This window comes from Chiroxiphia lanceolata, chromosome 29, assembly GCF_009829145.1.
Source record: "Chiroxiphia lanceolata isolate bChiLan1 chromosome 29, bChiLan1.pri, whole genome shotgun sequence".
NCBI lineage: Eukaryota > Metazoa > Chordata > Aves > Passeriformes > Pipridae > Chiroxiphia > Chiroxiphia lanceolata.
The window spans coordinates 2,021,163-2,038,824 of NC_045665.1; the positions used below are offsets into that span (position 1 = coordinate 2,021,163).

Sequence of the window (17,662 nt, forward strand, 5' to 3'; positions counted from 1 at the left end):
CGAAGGGGCTTTTGCATAATAAAGCCTCCGCTGGGTACTGGGACCCCCGCCTGTGGTCCACTCTCCGTCCTGCTGAAGCTGCCAAATATTAGGAATAACCATTCCAAGGACATTCCCGTGCCATGGTGGGGTCTGTGGTAGGGGGTCTCCCCATCTCCGGCAGGGTCCGGAGGACCCAGTGCCGGCTGCTCGCCCACTGCTGCTGCATTGGGTTAACACTGTGCCCGGGCTGAGCATCCTCCTCTCGTGCGGGGTTTGCCAGCTGCCAGGAGGGAGGGACGGGGAGGGACGAGGCGCCTGCCAACACGGTAATATCTTTTTTTTTTTTTTTTCCCTTCTTAATTAGAGGAAGGAATAAATATAAAAGGAGGAGGGAAAGGGGAAGGAAAAAAAAAAGAAGAGTGGAGGACACGGACACACACACACACAGAAGCCTCTTTTCTCGGCGCCTGCACTTATGCCTGGTGCAGCTCTTTCCCAGCCGTCCTGCCAACCTGCTGCCGCCCGCTGCCCGCGCTGCCCCGGAGGAGCCGCAGCTCAGCCCCGCACCGGGACCCCGGGCAAGGGGACCCCCCGTTCCCCCCGCCGCACAGAGGAGCCCCCGCCGCGGGGCTGCCGCCACGCACGGAGCCAGGTGGGATGCGGGGAGCGCGTGGGGCCGGCGATGTCCCCCGGGGGTGCGGGGCCGGCGGGGCCCCGGGCGCTGCGGTGTCCCCAGGGCGCTGCCGTACTGCGCTTTTCATCTCAGGATCGCGTTTCACCTCTCCACGGGCGGAAAGTGAGACGGGAGCTGAGCCGGCGTGGGGATGCCCAGAGCTTCCCCCGTGCTTTTCCCCGCGGGGGGCACAGGGCATCCTCCTGCCCTGCAGCGGGGGGACGCTCGGACCTGGGGGTCCCCGCGGTGCCGCTTCGGGGAGGTTTGTCCTTGTCACCGGCGCCCCCGAGCACAGCACCGCGCTGCAAGTTTTTTTCTGAGGGATCAGCTTGAAGCGGCTCCGCAGCGCTGGAGGCAGAGCGGGGTTAGGGGGGGCTCTTGCGAAGTTGGATGGAGAAAGGACTTTGGTACTACCTGGCTGCTGCAGCCTGGAGCCCAGCCCGTCCCGCAGCGGGGCTCGAAGGGGTTGGGGATAAGGGCGATTTACCGGGCTGTTTAAGCAGCTGCTCCCACGGGACCCCCGTTTTGGGAGAGGGGCCAGGGATTCAGGATGGATCTGGGGTGTCCCGTCACGGAGGAGCCCTCCCCGCCTGTCCTGCAGAGTCTCTCGTGGGGTCCTTGTCCCAAGGAGGCTGCAGTCAGGGTAGCAGTGGAAAGGGAAACTGAGGTACGGAGCTGGGCAGGGGTCCGGCTCCTGCACGGCCGTGTCGCTACGCCCCGTGGAGGGGAAGGGGTTTAGGGGCAAAACTGCCCATTCCCAAGGGGCTGGGGACGAGCCCAGGGTTTGGGGTGGCTGTAGGGCACCGCCGGGTCTCCCTGTCCTCCCCCAGCTCTCTCGGCTCCGATCTCTGGCTCTGTCCCGGTGAGGGGGACGGGAGGGCCCGGGGAAAAATTTTTCAGGATTTTCATGGCTCTTCCCAGCCGAGCAGCCCCAGTGTGAACCCCAGGTGCCCCGTGGGGTGCCCCAGGTGGGGGCCGTTTGCCGCAATCCGCTTCCCCTCCCGCAGCCAGAGCATTTCGTCCCCGGGACGAAGGGGCTGCCCTTGAGCATCCCTGCCAGGGATCGCTGCTCCCGTCACGCCGACTTCTCCCGCCTCAGCCCAACCCAGAACCTGTTGCTCTTCCTTTTGGCTGCCGGGGGGTGGGAGAAACTCCCTCTGCCCCAGCCCGGAGCCTTTTACAGCTTCTGGGCACAGAGAGAGGGTGATCCCCGCTTTTCCGGGAATGGATTTAGGCTGGGAAAACTGGGAGATCGGGTGATCTTGCGCTGGGAACGGCGAGATGTGAGTTTGCTGGTGAGCGGCAGCGCTGAAGTCTGGGAACCCCCCGTCATCCACCCCACGCTTCTGTCCCACCTGGTGCCTCAGTTTCCCCACCGGAGCCCCACAGCTGGGGAAGGGCGTGCAAACCTTCACTTGTGTGTGTGACACACTTACTGGGGGGTGCACATGCTCACGTGTCCCTGGAGGGTTCCTGAGGGGTCTGCTCCCGTCCCACCCCTCCGTGCGGGACTGTATCTCCCCAGGGACCCTCCCTGGGCTCCCGCGGACCGGAGACACTTCCCACAGCCCAGCCCTGCAACAAGGAGCCCCTTTCTCCCTCCTGGGGTGGGGGGCGGGGGGTTCTGGCAGCTGGAGGGACCCCTCCCCGCCCCGCTCTCCCCACCTGCTTCCGGCCCTTTAAGCTCTACCAGCGGCTGCTGCCAAGAGGCTGCCGGGCTCTTCCCGCTGCATACCCTGAGCTGGCATGTCCCTGGCACTGCCCAGCTCCGGGGACCCCTCCGATGGTCGCGCCCCACCCACCCGCGGGGGTGGGGAGGAATCCTGGACGCAGCGCCAGTTTGCGGCGCCGCGGGGGGGGACGGACACGGCGCAGCCACAAGCGAACCGTGGCTGCGGGTCCGCCCGGCAGCCGGGGCGGCAGCGGGGTGTCCGGAGCCCTTTGCATTGGTGGGGATGGGGCTGGAGCGGGGCCAGGCTGTGCCGGCGGCTGCTGACTCATTCTGCAGCTGAGCATCCCTGGAAAGCCACCGCTCTGCTCCCCCCTCCTCCGGCTCGCTGCGGGCTGGCAGGGCACCTTGGGAGCCGGGATGAGTAACCGTCACGTGGAGGGGACGAGGGGCTGCGGAGGAGAAAGCCCCTCTTCCGAGATGAGAAGGGACCCCCTCCCACGACCGTCCCCTCGCAGCATCTCCTGCCGTGCGCCCTGGACCAGGTGCTGCAGCCCCAAATCCTGCTGGCCCCACGTTCAAGGAGCCGCCTCTGAAAGGAGGGCCGAGCTCAGGGGAGAAAGAAAGATCGCTCCTGTCCCAAAATAGACTTTGGCTCCATTTTCCACCTGGTTTTCCACGGAAATGGAGGTTAGCTGGCCCCGCCACATGCGTGCGTGCCTTTGTCTCAGTCCATCCCTGGCATCTGCTGAGCTCTGAGGTCTCAGAGACAATTGAGCCTCTACCATTCCTCCTCTTCAACTTTTTTGGCTGCCCTTCCCTAGTCCTGCTCCCAGCTTTTCCCTCATGACATGTGGGTCAAAAGATTTTCCATCTGTGGAAAATAAGAAAAAAAACCAAGCCAAAAATCCAACCTCAAGCCCCAGATTTGATGGCTGAGAGTCTCTTGCCGTCATGGGACTCGGGCACCTCAGGACATCACCCATGGGCAGAGTTTAACCCTCTCCACATCCCATTCCTGGTGCCAGCACGCTGGTCCAGCCAGGGACGGGCACGGGAAGGGAGCAGAGACCCACTCACCCCAGTTTGCCCCATTCCTGCAGAGTTTTATCACTTGGATTTCCTCCCTGGGGCTTCATGGCTGCTGCCCGCGCCACCGCGGCGCCTTGGGGATGGGAAGAAAAGGTGCCCATGACAAAAGCCTTCCTCGCTTGGCTGCCCTGGGGGTGGCAGCCAACCCCCACACTGGAGCCCAGCCACGGCGGCCGCGCAGGAGGGTTTTGTCCCTCGCTCCAGAGCCACGGGGCTGCATTCAGATGATCCGTCCGGAGTGGAGAGAGCCCCTGGCTTGGCCCTGGCACCACCGGCTGGGTCCGGGCAATCGAGCTCCGGCTGCCCCTGCTGAGCTCCTGCTGGGAAGGGGAGGTTTGTGGTCTGCACATGATGGTCGGCGTTCACGGTGTGTGGTACCAGGGGGTGTATGTCCATGGTTGTGTGGTGTCAGGGGCTATATGTCCATGGTGCTTGGTGCCAGGGGCTGTATGTCCATGGTGTGTGGTACCAGATGCTGTATGTCCATAGTGGGTGGTGCCAGGGGCTGGACATTGATGGTGTGTCATGCCATGGGCTGTATGTCCATGATGAGTGGTTCCAGGGGCTGTATGTCCATGGTGCTTGGTGCTAGGGGTTATATGTCCATGGTGTGTGATTCCAGGGGCTGTATGTCCGTGGTGCGTGGTGTCAGGGGCTGTATGTCCATGATGTGTGGTACCAGGGGTTGTATGTCCATGATTGGTTCCAGGGGTTGTATGTCCATGGTATGTGATTCCAGGGGCTGTATGTCCGTGGTGCATGGTGTCAGAGGCTGGACATTGGTGGTGTGTCATACCATGGGCTGTATGTCCATGGGGTGTGGTGCCATGGGCTGTCCACAGTGCGTGGTGCCAGGGGTTGGACATTGGTGGTGTGTCATGCCATGGGCTGTATGTCCATGGTGCGTGGTGCCAGGGGCTGGACATCCATGATGTGGGGTGCCAGAGGCTGTAAGACCATGGAACTTCTGCCAGGAGCTGTGCATGCATGGTGCTTGGTGCCAGGGGCTATACATCTGTGGGGTGTGGTGCCAGGGGCTGTATGTTCATGGTCTGTGATTCCAGGGTCTGTACATCCTTGGTGTGTGTTTCCAGGGGCTGTAAGTCCATGATGGGTGGTACCAGGGATGTGCATGATGTGGGGTGCCAGGGGCTTTAAGTCCAAAGATCTTGGTACTAGGAGCTGTGCATGCATGGTGCTTGGTGCCAGGGGCTGTACACCCATGGCTGTGCGGTGCCAGATGCAGTATGTCCATGATGTTTGGTGCCAGGGGCTGTATGTCCATGGTTGTGCAATGCCAGGGTTGTATGTCCACAGATCTCAGTGCTAGGAGCTGTGCATTCATGCTGCTTGGTGCCAGGGGCTGTACATCCATGGTGTGTGGTGCCAGAGGATGTACATTTATCGCTACGTGGTGCCAGGGGCTGTATGTCCGTGATGGGTGGTGCCAGGGACTGGACATCTATGGTGTGTGGTGTCAGGGCCTGTATGTCCATAGTGGGTGGTGCCAAGGGCTGTATGTCCACAGTGCTTGGTGCCAGAGGCTGTATGTCCATGGTTTTGTGGTGCCAGGGGCTGTATGTCTGTGGTGGGTGGTGCCTGGGCATCCTTGGTTGCATGGTGCTGGGGTGTGGGTGCACAGTGCTCAGTGTGGGGGCTGTACTCACACCCTCTCCCAGAGCAGCGGTCCCCTGGGCACACTCCAGGAGTGCAGTTTGCAGAGGGATGCAGGTGACCAGGACAGACTCCCAGCAGGCTGGCCCTGGCAGCCAGTGATCTGCTGTGGAGCTGCCCAAGCCACTACTGTAGCTGCCGAAATCAATGCAGCACAAAGAGCTCATAAATCACAAAGCTGCTCTGAGGCTCAGGGTGCTCGGTTCCCAGGGAACGGTGTGATGCAATCCTGGCATGGGGGGCTGAGGAGCTCCCAGCCCCCTGAGGAGCCTCTGCAGAGGGGTGAGGGGGTATCAGGGTTGTGCATCGTGCAGGGGAATCTCCCCACATGCCCAGCAGCACCCTCCCCTCCAGAGGGCTGCAAGAGGCTGTGGGCAGCCAGAGCCCCTCCTGACATGACTGGCATCCCCCGAGCTGCTCCCTGGGGAGGGCTGGAGGCCGGTGACAGCGGTGCTGGCCACTGGGCTCTCCTTTCAGCACTGGTTCCCCAGCCCTCCGGTGAGAGCCCTTTGTGCCAGGCAGCCTGAGAGAGGCCTGGGACATAATGGCTGCTTTGGTCAGCCCCGGTTTTCCCAGCCCGCGCAGGGAGCCTCCGGCGTGAGCTGAATGGCAAAGAAGTCGCCCTGCTCCTTCCCTCCACCCCTGCTCCTTCCCTCCCCCTCTGCCCTGTGCTTTGTGTGCCCTGGGTTGTCACCCCTCCCCAGCAGCTCACTGACCTCAACCCCCTCCACAAACACTCCCTCTTCAGCACACACGTGCACGAGCGCACGCACCCGCGTGTGCACACCCGCACGTGCGAGCTCTGCGACACGCGTGGAGCGGCACGAGCACACGCGTGTGCCCTGCTTGCTCGCTCGCCTCCCTCGCTGCCTCTTTCCTGCTCAGCACCCGCTGTTAGAACCCTTCCCGAGGTTTCTCACGGCGGCACCGCGGGCGCTGGCATCGCCTCCCTGCCCGCTGTGACCAGTGCTTGGGCTCAGACCTTCCGTGCCGTCGGTGCCAGGCTGGACTCTGCTGTCCCCAGGGGACCCAGCTCCCAGGGAAGGCTGCTGGGGCTGGATGGTACCCAGTGGCTCCCAGCCAATGGTCCTGGGAGCTCATGCTGTCTCCTTCCTCCTGTTAACCAGGGCACATTTCCTTCTCTTCCCTCTCTTCTCCACTGCCCAAGGGTCCAGGTCATGCCCTGTGGCTGTGCCAGTGCCCTGACACCCCATCCCTGCACAGATGGGCAGGGGGCTCCCCCTGAGCTCTCCCGCTCATGCAGGGATGGGATGTTTCTGATACATTTTTGGATTCTAAGCACAGCTGGTGGTTTTTGCTCCCCCCTTGCAGGGCAGAGCATGGCCCCAGCCCTCCCGCTGCTGCTGCTCTGGGTGTTTGCCCCCACAGTGGTCCCGCAGGTGTTTGGCCCCGGAGATGGCGCAGGTAACTCGGCATCATCGGCCGCATCTGTATCACTCCCTGCCCCGTCTGCGCCCCATAGCGGGGGCTTCAGGGGGGCCCCCACCCTCATCCTGCTCACGGCTCCTCTCTTCTCCCACCCAGAGGACCTCAAGGCTCTACAGGTCTCCATCCCACGCCACCCAGCCCTCGAGCCTGTGCTGGCAGGCGACATCACCATCCCCTGCCTCATCACCTACCTTGGCCCCCAGCCCACTGCTGGCACGGGCGGCCGCCGGGCTGTCCTGGGAACCCCCCGGGTCAAGTGGACCTTCATCTCTGAGGGCAGGGAGGTGGAGATCTTGGTAGCTCGGGGGGACAGGGTGAAGGTGAGCGAGGACTATCGCCTGCGCGCCTCCCTGCCCATCTTCCACCAGCGCTACACCAACGCCTCCCTCCTGCTCACCGAGCTGCGGCCCAACGACTCGGGGATCTACCGCTGCGACGTGCAGCACGGCATCGAGGACGGCCACGACATCCTCCATGTCAAAGTCAAAGGTACTCCAAGGTGGGGAGTGGTGGGGCTTGGGGTGGGCTGGGGCCCTCTCCTGGCTCAGCAAATGCCCCCCCGGGTGCATCTGCACCCGCGCAGGGGGGGCTGCCACGAAGCCCCCTGCCCACGCCCTTGTCCTCCCCCAGGGGTGGTGTTTCACTACCGGGAGGGCTCCATGCGCTACGCCTACACCTTTGCCGAGGCGCAGGAAGCTTGTGCCCGGATCGGTGCCAGCATTGCCACCCCCGAGCAGCTCTACGCTGCCTATCTGGGTGGCTACGAGCAGTGTGACGCCGGCTGGATCGCCGACCAGACTGTCAGGTGGGCACTGCCGCCGCCCAGGCACCGCACCCACTGCCTCCCCCCATCACCCTTCTGTGAGTCACCAACCCTTCCCTGTGCTCTCCTGCCCCAGGTACCCCATCCAGACACCCCGCGAGGCCTGTTATGGAGACATGAATGGCTTTCCTGGGGTCAGGAACTACGGGGTTGTGGACCCAGAGGACATGTACGACGTGTACTGCTACGCTGAGGACCTCCCAGGTGCCTGCGGTGCCACCAGTCCCCTTTTGCCCTCCCCTGCTTTTGCTCCCACACTAACTCGCCCCTGTAACCAGTTGTGAATCCAAGGAAAAAGCTGCCCTGAACCTCAGGCTCTGGCTCCAGGCCGTGGGGACTTGCTGTGCTGCTTCCTAAAGCATTCTGGTTTGGTTTGGGAGGATGGGGGGGCTCTCTCCCTTGAAGCAGGCAGTGCCTGGGCTGGAGTGTGCCCACGGTGATCTGCCCTGCTTTGGCAGCAGAGCGTGGGTAACACTGTGAGGTGGTTTGGGGTTTGGTTATGCTCGTACCATGCTTTGCACGTGCTGCAGTGCTGCAGATCCCACCCAGCCGTGTGTGTGGGGAGTGGCCAGTCCTTCCTTTGGGCCCTGATGGGGCTCCCCACTGGTGGCAGCAGCTGTTGTGGGGTCGGTTGGGGTGATGCCAGGCAGGGTGGCAGGGACAAGGGACAGGTTGCCTGTGCGCAGGGCACGATGTGCTGGGACAGGGAGATCAGTGTGGTTGTGGGGGCCAACATGTGATGTGTCCAGAACTTCTCAGTGTGAAGCCCCACCACAGTATCCACTGGGCTTGCAGATCCCCCTTAGAAATGTCCTGCTTGTGGATTGTGCTGTGCAGGGTGAAGACCTGTTCGTTTGCGGTCCCGTTCGTGGTTCATGGATGCTTCAAAGTCTCAGCTCTGTTTGCAAGGGCAGGAATCCCATGTGGCACAAGAGCTCCAGCCACGCCTGCACTGTAGTTGCCACGTGCGTGTGCAGGGAAACAGGAGGCAGGGATGCAGGCAGGGAGGAAGACAGGGATGCAGGCAAGGAGGAAGGCAAGGAGGAAGGCAAGAAGGAAGGCAGGGATATAGGCAGGCTCCTCCAGCCCCTGGTGTGCCTCCACACGTTGGTGTCCCCACCTCCATGCCAGCTCCTGGGGTCGTGCGGAGAGCGGAGGAGGTGAGGGGGCTCTCGCAGCCCCTGCCCCCCTCCCCAGCTCTGACGCCCCGTCTCCTTCCTCTCTTCGCAGGGGAGATCTTTTTGGAGACGGCCCCAGCCAGGTTCACGCTGGAGGAGGCGGTGGAGCGCTGCCGAGCGCTGGGCGCGGAGCTGGCGAGCCCGGGGCAGCTCTACGCGGCCTGGAACGCGGGGCTGGACGCCTGCAGCCCCGGCTGGCTGGCCGACGGCAGCGTCCGCTACCCCATCGTCACCCCCCGCGAGCGCTGCGGCGGAGCCCTGCCGGGTGTCAAAACCATCTTCCTCTTCCGCAACCAGACGGGATTCCCCGATGCCCAGAGCAGATACGATGCGTACTGTTTCCGAGGTAAAGAGGGGCACTACCCCGCGGCCCGCGGGTGCTCCTGGGCAGGGACCGGCGGGAGGCCTCGGGAAGCCGCTGGCAGGGCTTTCAGGTGCCCGGCGGGTGCGAGGTGCCACCCCCAGGCCACCCGAGTGCGCTGCGTGTAGCAGAGACGGGCTGTCTCGCAGGGTCGGGATCGCGTCGGGATCCCTGCATGTTCTCTGTGCCGCGTGCTGCGCTATCGCGATAGGGCGGGCAGGGGTGTTTTGTGCCATCTCGACTTGCCGCGGTAGGATAGGGATGTCTTGCATGGTCTCCAAGCTGCATGTTGTGACCGGGGAGGGATAACCTGCATGGTCCTGATCCTGCATGCTGATAGCTCTCGGTAGAGGAGGGGTGCTCTGCGTGGTCTCAGCAGTGCATGCTGATATGTCACGACAGAGCAGGGATGCCCTGCATGTCCTCAGTACTGCACGCCACTAGATCGTGATGGAACAGGGATGTCCCGCGTGGCACCGTCAGTCTGTGTGAGCTCTGTGAGCACAGCTGCTGGCCTGGGGGGCACTGCTGGGTCCTGGGGGCTGTGGAACACAGCCTGCCAGGCTGGTTTGGGGCAATACCTCCCACGGTGGGCAGGGAGGAGACCCGTGGGCAGCGGCACAGCACTGCCTGCACCACCGGGGAGCCCCACAGGTGATGAACTGCAGGGATAATGGGCATGGAGGGAGGAAGAGCTGCTTCTCCACTCCTCCTGCCCGATCCCGCCTCTCCGTGTATCCCCTCGGGGCAGTACGGGGACACTGCCCCCGGATCGGCTGGATGCTGCACATCTCCGTGCCTCAGATTCCCCACCTCTCAGCAGGGTTAGGCAGGATGGGTTAGGCAGGATGGACCCGTCCCGTGAATCCAAGCCCCCTGTAACACACTAACTCCCTGTGCATGTCTGCTCTCCCCGGGGTGGGGGTGGGGGTGTGGAGAAGGACCCTTCCCGAGAGGGGAATGCAGGGTTAAGGGTCTGGCCCCCCTACGTGCTGCCAAGCCCCACAGCTCCCACTGGGGCTGTTGGCTCTTCTGGCTCCAACAGCAACTGGGAGGGCCTGATCCTGCCCCGTGCTGACCCTCTTTAGGTGGGGAAGGGGAGGTCAATGACAGCTGAGTCCCTGCAGGGGTGCCAGGACTCCAGCCCCACTGTGGGGCGAGGGCATCTCTGCCTGCCACTGAGCCAGGGCAGGGCAGTAATATCCCACTTTCTTTCTGCCCACAGAAGGGACAAACTCTTTCCCTGAGGCTGCAGGAAAATACCAAGCCCAAGAGCCCGAGGAGAATCTCCTCCAGGAGATTGTCACAGTGGCAGAAAAGCTGGAGGAGCTGCAGCTGCCCAGAGCACCAGTGGAGCTTGAGTCGCGAGGGGCTATTTACGCCGTCCCTTTCTTTGAGGACGCTGAGCTGGAAAAGCCGAGCCCGTCCCCCGAAGACACACCAGGGCCAGGGGCCCGGCACCCCCCACTAGATACCTCCGTGTCCTCAGGTCACCCCACCCCTGCCTCCCCTTTCCCCACGGCCCCAGCCGTCCCCGAGGCAGGTGTCCCACTTAACTGTGGTGCAAAGCTGGGGAGCCCACGCCCTGTGGAGGAGGACGGGGGGACAGGGACAGTGGGACAGCCACCATGGCCAGGCACGGACTGTCCCACACTGGTAGGTTGAGCAGCTGCTGTGGCCGTGCCAGGGCTGGGACACAGAGAGGAACAGCAGGCACAGAGGCACCAGGATTGCAAGGAGAGGTTGGAGGCACCCGTGGGTGCCCAGGTCACCCCTGCTGTCCCTGTCCCTCCTGCGGAGGGAGCCCCCCTGGCTGGTGCACTGGTGTCTTGGTGTAGGGCTGTGCACTGGCGTGGGGACATCTGTTGTGTTCCTCCCTCGGCCACAGTCCAGAGTGCAGGGTCGGTGCTGGACCGTAGTTTAGCAGAGCAAGGAGCTGGACAAGGGCGCTGGCAGCTGGAGGGAAAGGAGGCCAGGCACAGCGGTGAGGGGCTGAGCATGGCCCCTGCCACAGACAAGCCAGGGCTGGGCTTGGCAGTGGTCAAACCAGAGCTGTCAGCCGTGCCGGTTCAGAGGAGACAGTGTCACACGGGCTCGGGGCCGCTTCCATCTCCCCGCGCACCTTTGTGCTGGCATCGCCCCCCCCGGCTCTGCCCACCGGGGGAGGGTCGGCAGCGCTGGCAGGAGATGCCGGAGCCCGCGGCCCCTTGGTCTGGCTGGCTCCCGGCGCAGGCGTCTCACTGCCTTTCTGCCTTGCCCTTTGCAGAGGAAGAACAGGGAGCAGCGCCGGGCAGGGGCCCTGGCAGCACATCGGCGGAGAGCCCGGGCGGAGGGCGAGACCCCAGCCTGGAGCCGGACGGAGCCCCCGGCACAGAGACACTCTCCGTGGCCCCGCGGCTGGGCGCAGAGGGACCCACCGCTGTCCCAGCAGGTGACACGGAGCCTCCTGAGGGCTTTCCCTGGCCGCCCAGCCCTGCCGGCCCCGCACACCGCCCCGACCGCCCGCGGGACTCCATGGGGCGGCCGGCCCACACTGCCAGCCCTGGGGCACCTGGGCACCGTGTGCCATCGCCAACCGGTGCCGCTTCTGCCACCTCGACAGAGCACCACAAGCCCGGCGGGACGAGCAGCCCCGTCCCCGCCGCTGAAGACGCCGAGCTCTCCGGAGACGTGGTCGAAAGCCTCGGGGCTTCCCCGCTGCCCGCTGCGCCCTCGCAGCCGCAGGAGGAGGGAGAGGAGCTGTCAGGGGCCCCGTGGTTCCCCTCGCCTGCGGCCCCGGGGGACGGGAGCACCGTCCCCGCAGCGGAGGCAACGGCGGTGCCCGGCGGCAGCCGCGCCCCAGCCCTGGAAGGAGAGGAGGCTGTGCCGCGACCCCCGGGCGCTGACCGCGGGATGCCTGCTGCACCTTCCCGGGAGGAGGAGGAGGAGGAGGAGGAGGAGGAGGAAGAGCAACCTGCTCCCTCCGTTGCAACCGTGGAGGGTTTCCTTGCAGCCGTTCCTGGAGAACCAGGTGGGACCCGCAGGGATGGCCTCACCTCTCCCCGTACTGGCAGCTCAGGGGTGACCCTGGCGGGGACCCCGTTGGGAGACCCGGCCCCCAGCACGGCTGTGCCCCTGCCCGCCCTCCCCACGGAGCGGGCCAGCGTCGGGGCAGGCGCCAGCTCGGCCGGGGGTCCCCGCCGTGCCACCCTCGCCCTCGGGGCAGCCCTCTTGGCTGCTCTTTGGCAATAGAGAAAGTCAACACCTTTCCTTCATGCTGTGCTTCCCTCTGTCTGTCCGTCCGTCTCTCTCTCTCTCTCTCTCTCTCCTCCTCAGCTGGGTAAGGGAAGGTTACAGGTCTGGAGAAGCACATATTTGTCAAACAAATTGGTCCGAGGTCTGCATGCACTTAAATCTCTTCTACTTCTGTGAAGTGTTTTAATGACTGTTTCCATGAAAAAGCCCAATAAGCAAAAGGCAGCCCCAGCCCCTGCTCTGACTAACCGTGGTACTAATAAAGGGAATTAAAAGCTTTCTAGAACAAGCATCTCGGCGAGCTCTTCCCTTCGTCCTTGCGCCTGCTGCCCACGCGCCTCTCCCACTGACGAACTAATCCCCCACCCTCTGGCCCCGTGAGTCCCTTGGAATGGGGTGGATGGGACCCCCCATGAGGTCTGGGGGTATGGCTGCTTTGCATGCTCCATGTGGCCCCCCTGGGCTGGGTCAACCCATGCTGCCCCGGGAGGAGGGGCAAGGGCTGCATGGCATGAGCAGGGGAAAACATGGGGGCACCGATGGGTCGTGGGGTGCAGAGCCCCACCAAGAGAACCCTGCCTTTGGTGACCAAGCACCCCAAAATTGCTGCAGTCCCCCCAGGGAGCAGTTTCCCCCTCACCCCATCCCTGGTCCCCCCAGAGGAGGGCTGAGATGGGTGAGTGGTGGGTGCATGAACTGCTGCAGGTGGGTGTCACCCACCCAGACCCACCCTCTGCCCCCTCCCCCCACAAGGGATGCTCCCAGCTCCAATGCAGTGCACAGCAGCCAAGACCCAACCCTCCTGTTCCCTGCAAGGGCAGCTGCAGCAGAGGGTACCATGTGACGTCCCTCCCCACCTGCTCTGGCAGTGCCCTGCCTGGTCCCGTGGCGTGAAGGAGGCTCCATGGAGGGTGGCAAGACCTTGTGGGGTGATTGCCCTTGCCCTGGCAAGGAGAGATGCCTGCCCAGGAAGAGCCGTCCATGTGATGTTAGGGCCCTAAATTGCCCATCCCTCTCCGTTCCTCGGTCTGCTGGAGACGAGCTGGATGTCCCGAGTGAGCTGCTGGCACCTTGTGGGGAGGTGATGGTGCCTGGGGACGGGTGAGGGTGACAGCATCACCCTTGTCACGTCTCCACTGAGCCAAGGCCCATGAAATGGGGCACCATTAGGATGAAGGAGGCCAAGGACTTTCAGTCCTTGCTCGGCTGGTGCTGGCAGCAACCCTTCATCACACTCTTGAGCTGGGCTGGAAGCACAGAATGTGCTCCGGGTGCATTAATGACCGTAACGGGCTGCTGGGGACACGCGGGCTGGGGACAGCGCCAGCTGAGTTATCAGCCCTGGCCAGGCTGAAGGTGACACCAGAGGGGCAGGCGTGTGGCTCACCTTGCTGCCAGGCTGAGGACGTGCAGCCGGAATGTGCCGAAGGGTTTATCCTTTGTGTGCTCCCCTCTCAAAGTACAACTGCTGCGTCACTCCAGGGGAAAGCAGGAGCTGTGCCCGGGCAGCAGGAGCGGGCCAGGGGCTGGCATGGCAGCCAGATCACTGATGTGGAGGATGAGAGCATCCAGCTCATGTCCCTGTGCCCTGAGGGGAGGCCAAAGCCACAGGTCCTGCCAGCTCTGGGCCAGGGCAGCTGAGCTGGGTCCATCCCACGGATAAAGGGCAGCGTGGGACGGCTCTGGGCACATCACCATGCACCCGAGTCCTTCACCTGCTCTACACTGGCTGGCCCTAGGGGCCAGCTCAGAGACCTGGTGGCTGTGGGACACGCAGGGATGAGGCTCTGGCGATGCTGGGCACTGACAAGGTCCCCGAGCACCCACGGTGAGGATGGCTGCATGTGCCTTGCAGGTGGCTGTGTCCCCAACCCCTGCCTGAACGGAGGGACCTGCACAGAGGACGACACCCACCTCACCTGCCTGTGCCTGCCCGGCTACGGAGGCAGCAGCTGTGAAAGACGTGAGTCCCCCAGGTCCCACTGTGGCCACACCGGGTTGCCCCTGTCCAGGTCCTGCTGCCATCTCAGCTGCTGAAGCAGCGGCTCAGGAGACATAAAAGTGGGGAAATCAGGAGTCTGGGGTGAGTCAGGCTCCATCACCCTGACCCTCTCCTCTCTCCCTCCTTGCTCCCTGCCGGGGCTCAGTGCTGAGGAGGTGCAGCCCCGGCTGGGACAGCTTCCAGGGAGCCTGTTACAAGCACTTCTCCACCCGGAGGAGCTGGGAGGACGCGGAGACCCAGTGCAGACATTACGGGGGACATCTTGCCACCATCCTGACCCCTGAAGAGCAGGACTTCATTAATGGTATGTGATGTCATCCCAGACCCTGCTGCACCCCCCTGGACCGCTGCCAACGACCCTCAGTCCTGGGCTGCAAGTTTTAAACCTTAAGCCAAAAAAGTAGCCAAGAGCTGAGACAGAGCCTGGCCCTTCAGATCTGATGAGTGGGTGGATGGACAGGTAGACAGATACATGGATAGACATGGGAGAAGATGGACAGTAACATGGAGAGACATGGGAGCAGATAGGCTCAGTCTTGGGCCCCTCGTGACAAGAAAGACATTGAGGGGCTGGAGTGTGAGCACAGAAGGGGAATGGAGCTGGGGAAGGGTCTGGAGCACCAGGAGCAGCTGAGGGAGCTGGGGGGGCTCAGCCTGGAGGAAAGGAGGTTCACAGGGGACCTTCTCACTCTCTCCAACTCCCTGGCAGGAGGGGGGAGCTGGGTGGGGGTCAGGCTCTTCTCCCAGGTAACAAGTGACAGGACAAGAGGAAATGGCCTCAATTGCACCAGGAGAGGTTTAGGTTGGACACTGGGAAAACTTCTTCATGGAAGGGTGGTCAGGCACTGGCACAGGCTGTCCAGCCCTGGAGGGATTTAACAGACATGTGGATGTGGCACTTGGGGACATGGATTAGTAGTGGCCTTGGCAGTGCTGGGAAATGGTTGGACTTGGTGGTCTTGGAGAGCTTTTCCAACATAAAAAATTCTGTGATCCAATGACAAGTGGACAGATCAGCAGAGGGTTGGACATATGCAAGTAAATTTGAAGGCAAAGTAATAACCCGCCTGAAAGCAGCTGTGGAGGGACACGGGGGAAGGCAGAGGGAGACAGAGCAGGGACAAGAGTGGTGGGGATGGGACAGAGAGCAAAGAGGCCTGGAGGGACTTGAGGGTAAAGGAGGAGAAGGGCAGGGAGAGAACTCGCAGGGAGCTGTAGGGACAGGTGGCAACAGGTATGGACAGGCAAGGGGCTGCAGGGCCAGGTAGGGACTGGCCAGACCAGAAAAGGGACCAGCAGAGCCAGGTGGGGACCTGCAGGGACAGGTAAAGGCAGGCAGAGAGCTGCAGGGACAAGTAGTGACAGGCAGAGCCAGGTGGGGACCTGCAGGGACAGGTGGGGACAGGCAGGGACAGGTAGGGACATTCAGGAACAAGCAGGGACCGGCAAGAACAGGTGAGGACCTGCAGGGCCAGGTGGAGATCTGCAGGAACAGAAAGGGATCGGCAGGGACAGGCGGGTGCCGACAGGGACATGTGGGGACAGGCAGGGACCGGCGGGGTCCCGGGGCAATGCCGCCCTCTCCCGGCCAGCCCAGCCCCGCCGCTCTGGGGTGTGGGCCGAGGGGTTCCGCTGTGTCCCTTTCGGGGCTCCCCTTGTCCCCATATCTCCCATCACCCTCCCGCTGCAGGGGTAGGGACACCTCTGCTTCCCCGCACTCATCCCCAGACCCCAAATTCAGCCTCCAGTACCCTTCAGCCCCCTCCTGCCTGGCTGGGCTGCCTGGGTGTGTTCCCACCTCCAGCTCACCCCTTGCCCCCCAGACCAGTACAGGGAATACCAATGGATCGGCTTGAACGACCGGACTATCGAGGGGGATTTCCAGTGGTCTGACGGGAGCCCCTTGGTAAGTCTGGCCTGGTAAGCCCTTGTGCGCCCTCGTGTCTCCACACCCTGCCTGGCATCTTGTCATCCTTCTCCAGCACTGGGGTCCAACCCTGGGGCCAGGATTTGAAGCCCTTCTGCAGGGCTGAGCATCCTCAGGGAAGTCAGACCCCAGGATTTGGGGTACTGAGGCCATGCCAAGGGGCATGGAGGTGGCACCTTGTTCCTGAGGGAGATGTCACAGCCAGGAGGCTGCACATGGGTGTGTGCTGGTGCAGGAACCCCCCCACACACACACTTAAAGGGTGTGCTGGGGTGCCCCGTGCACCCTGTCATGCCTGTCCCCCCAGCTCTATGAGAACTGGCACCCTGGGCAGCCCGACAGCTACTTCCTCTCTGGTGAGAACTGCGTGGTCATCGTGTGGCACGACGGGGGCCAGTGGAGCGACGTGCCCTGCAACTACCACCTCTCCTACACCTGCAAAATGGGGCTGGGTAAGCTGTGCCTCCCCCACCCCGGGCTGGGGCCGTGCCCCTCTGCAACCCCCAAAGAGGGGGTTCCCCACCATCCCCACAGCGGGCAAACAGCTCCTGCGCATGGGCCCCTTGGCCCGTTTGGGGTTTATGGGGCAGTGGTTTGCTCCAGGCTGGGAGGGGCTGTCCCTCCCCGCTGGCTGCAGTGACCCCCACCCCCCCTCGCAGTGCAGTGCGGGCCCCCCCCCGCCCTCACCAACGCCCGCGCCTTTGGCAAACCAAAGCAGCGCTACGAGATCGGCTCCACGGCGCGGTACCGGTGCCGGCACGGCCTCATCCCGCGCCGTTCGCCCGTCATCCACTGCCGCGAGGATGGCACGTGGGAGCCGCCCCAGCTGGTCTGTCGCCCCGGTGAGCTCCAGGACCCCCCCAGTTCCCCCGGCATCTGCCCACCTGGCCTTCCCTTCACCTGGGCCTTCTTGTGTCCCCCCCAGGCCTGGCTCAGCCCCGTGAAAACTGAATGAGTCCCCGGGGCAGCAGCCACCACCTGCCCAGGCCCTGGAGCTCATGGGGATGGGGACAGCACTGGGAGACCGGCGCAGACACCGGCGTGGGATGAAACCTCACTGTTGGGTGTTTGCCTCCTTGTTTGTTTTATATCTGTACAAAGAAATCCCAATAACTAAAGACCCCCTCGAAAGGAACCGACAGTGACCTGAAATGCAGCACAACGGGAGTTTTGTTCCCGCAGTCACAACAGAATTGAAATCAAAGGGGACACCATGGGCAGGGGATGGCAGTGACATGCCAGTGTCACCTTCAGCCTCTTTCTCCCACCTCTGCCCCAAGGGTTCTCATCCTGTGACACCCTGGTGGGGGGTGACATGGGGACATCCAAGCTCTGCTGCAGCTCAGCACCCTCCTGGGGTGTGGAGGTGCTTCTGCACTTCCCAGGAAAGGCAGAAGTCACCACCACAGGCTTGGAGTTGTGTACGTGTTGCCCAAACCCCCTCTCCGTGCTCCTGTGGGTATTAAAACCAGTAAACAGATGGTGCAGAGTGGTGGCCTCGTCATTTGGTGTGGGGGGTCAGGCACAGGGTGGGACAGGCAGGGCTGTACAGCCCCAAAATAAAGACCATGTCAGCCTCAACCAGCAGACCGAGAGCC

At 63.2% G+C, this 17,662-nt stretch overlaps 1 protein-coding gene across 5 annotated transcripts; it reads left to right on the top strand.

The window, feature by feature from the left end:
- Positions 1-405: 405 nt before the first annotated feature.
- BCAN (brevican) lies at positions 406-17,553 on the top strand. Of its 5 annotated transcripts, none has more exons than XM_032713122.1 (15): positions 406-634; positions 6,423-6,515; positions 6,636-7,028; positions 7,170-7,344; positions 7,439-7,566; positions 8,593-8,886; positions 10,127-10,390; positions 11,168-11,332; positions 11,504-11,911; positions 13,991-14,098; positions 14,283-14,441; positions 15,961-16,043; positions 16,372-16,516; positions 16,724-16,906; positions 16,990-17,553. In XM_032713122.1, the coding sequence occupies exons 2-15, from the start codon at positions 6,431-6,433 to the stop codon at positions 17,013-17,015; spliced, it is 2,616 nt and encodes an 871-aa protein (XP_032569013.1). In that variant the 5' UTR covers positions 406-634; positions 6,423-6,430; the 3' UTR covers positions 17,016-17,553. The 5 variants fall into 5 exon arrangements, with proteins under 5 accessions (XP_032569013.1, XP_032569014.1, XP_032569011.1 ...); XM_032713120.1 differs by lacking the exon at positions 406-634 and adding an exon at positions 3,350-3,749; XM_032713121.1 differs by lacking the exon at positions 406-634 and adding an exon at positions 3,750-3,783.
- The last annotated feature ends 109 nt before the right edge of the window (positions 17,554-17,662 follow it).

Bases quoted from the DNA above. Each gene is read 5' to 3' on its own strand.
- BCAN (XM_032713120.1), top strand. From the start codon at position 3,497: ATGGGAAGAAAAGGTGCCCATGACAAAAGCCTTCCTCGCTTGGCTGCC. The intron at 6,516-6,635 runs GTAACTCGGCAT...TCTCCCACCCAG, and splicing joins TGGCCCCGGAGATGGCGCAG to AGGACCTCAAGGCTCTACAG. The intron at 16,907-16,989 runs GTGAGCTCCAGG...TGTCCCCCCCAG, and splicing joins CCAGCTGGTCTGTCGCCCCG to GCCTGGCTCAGCCCCGTGAA.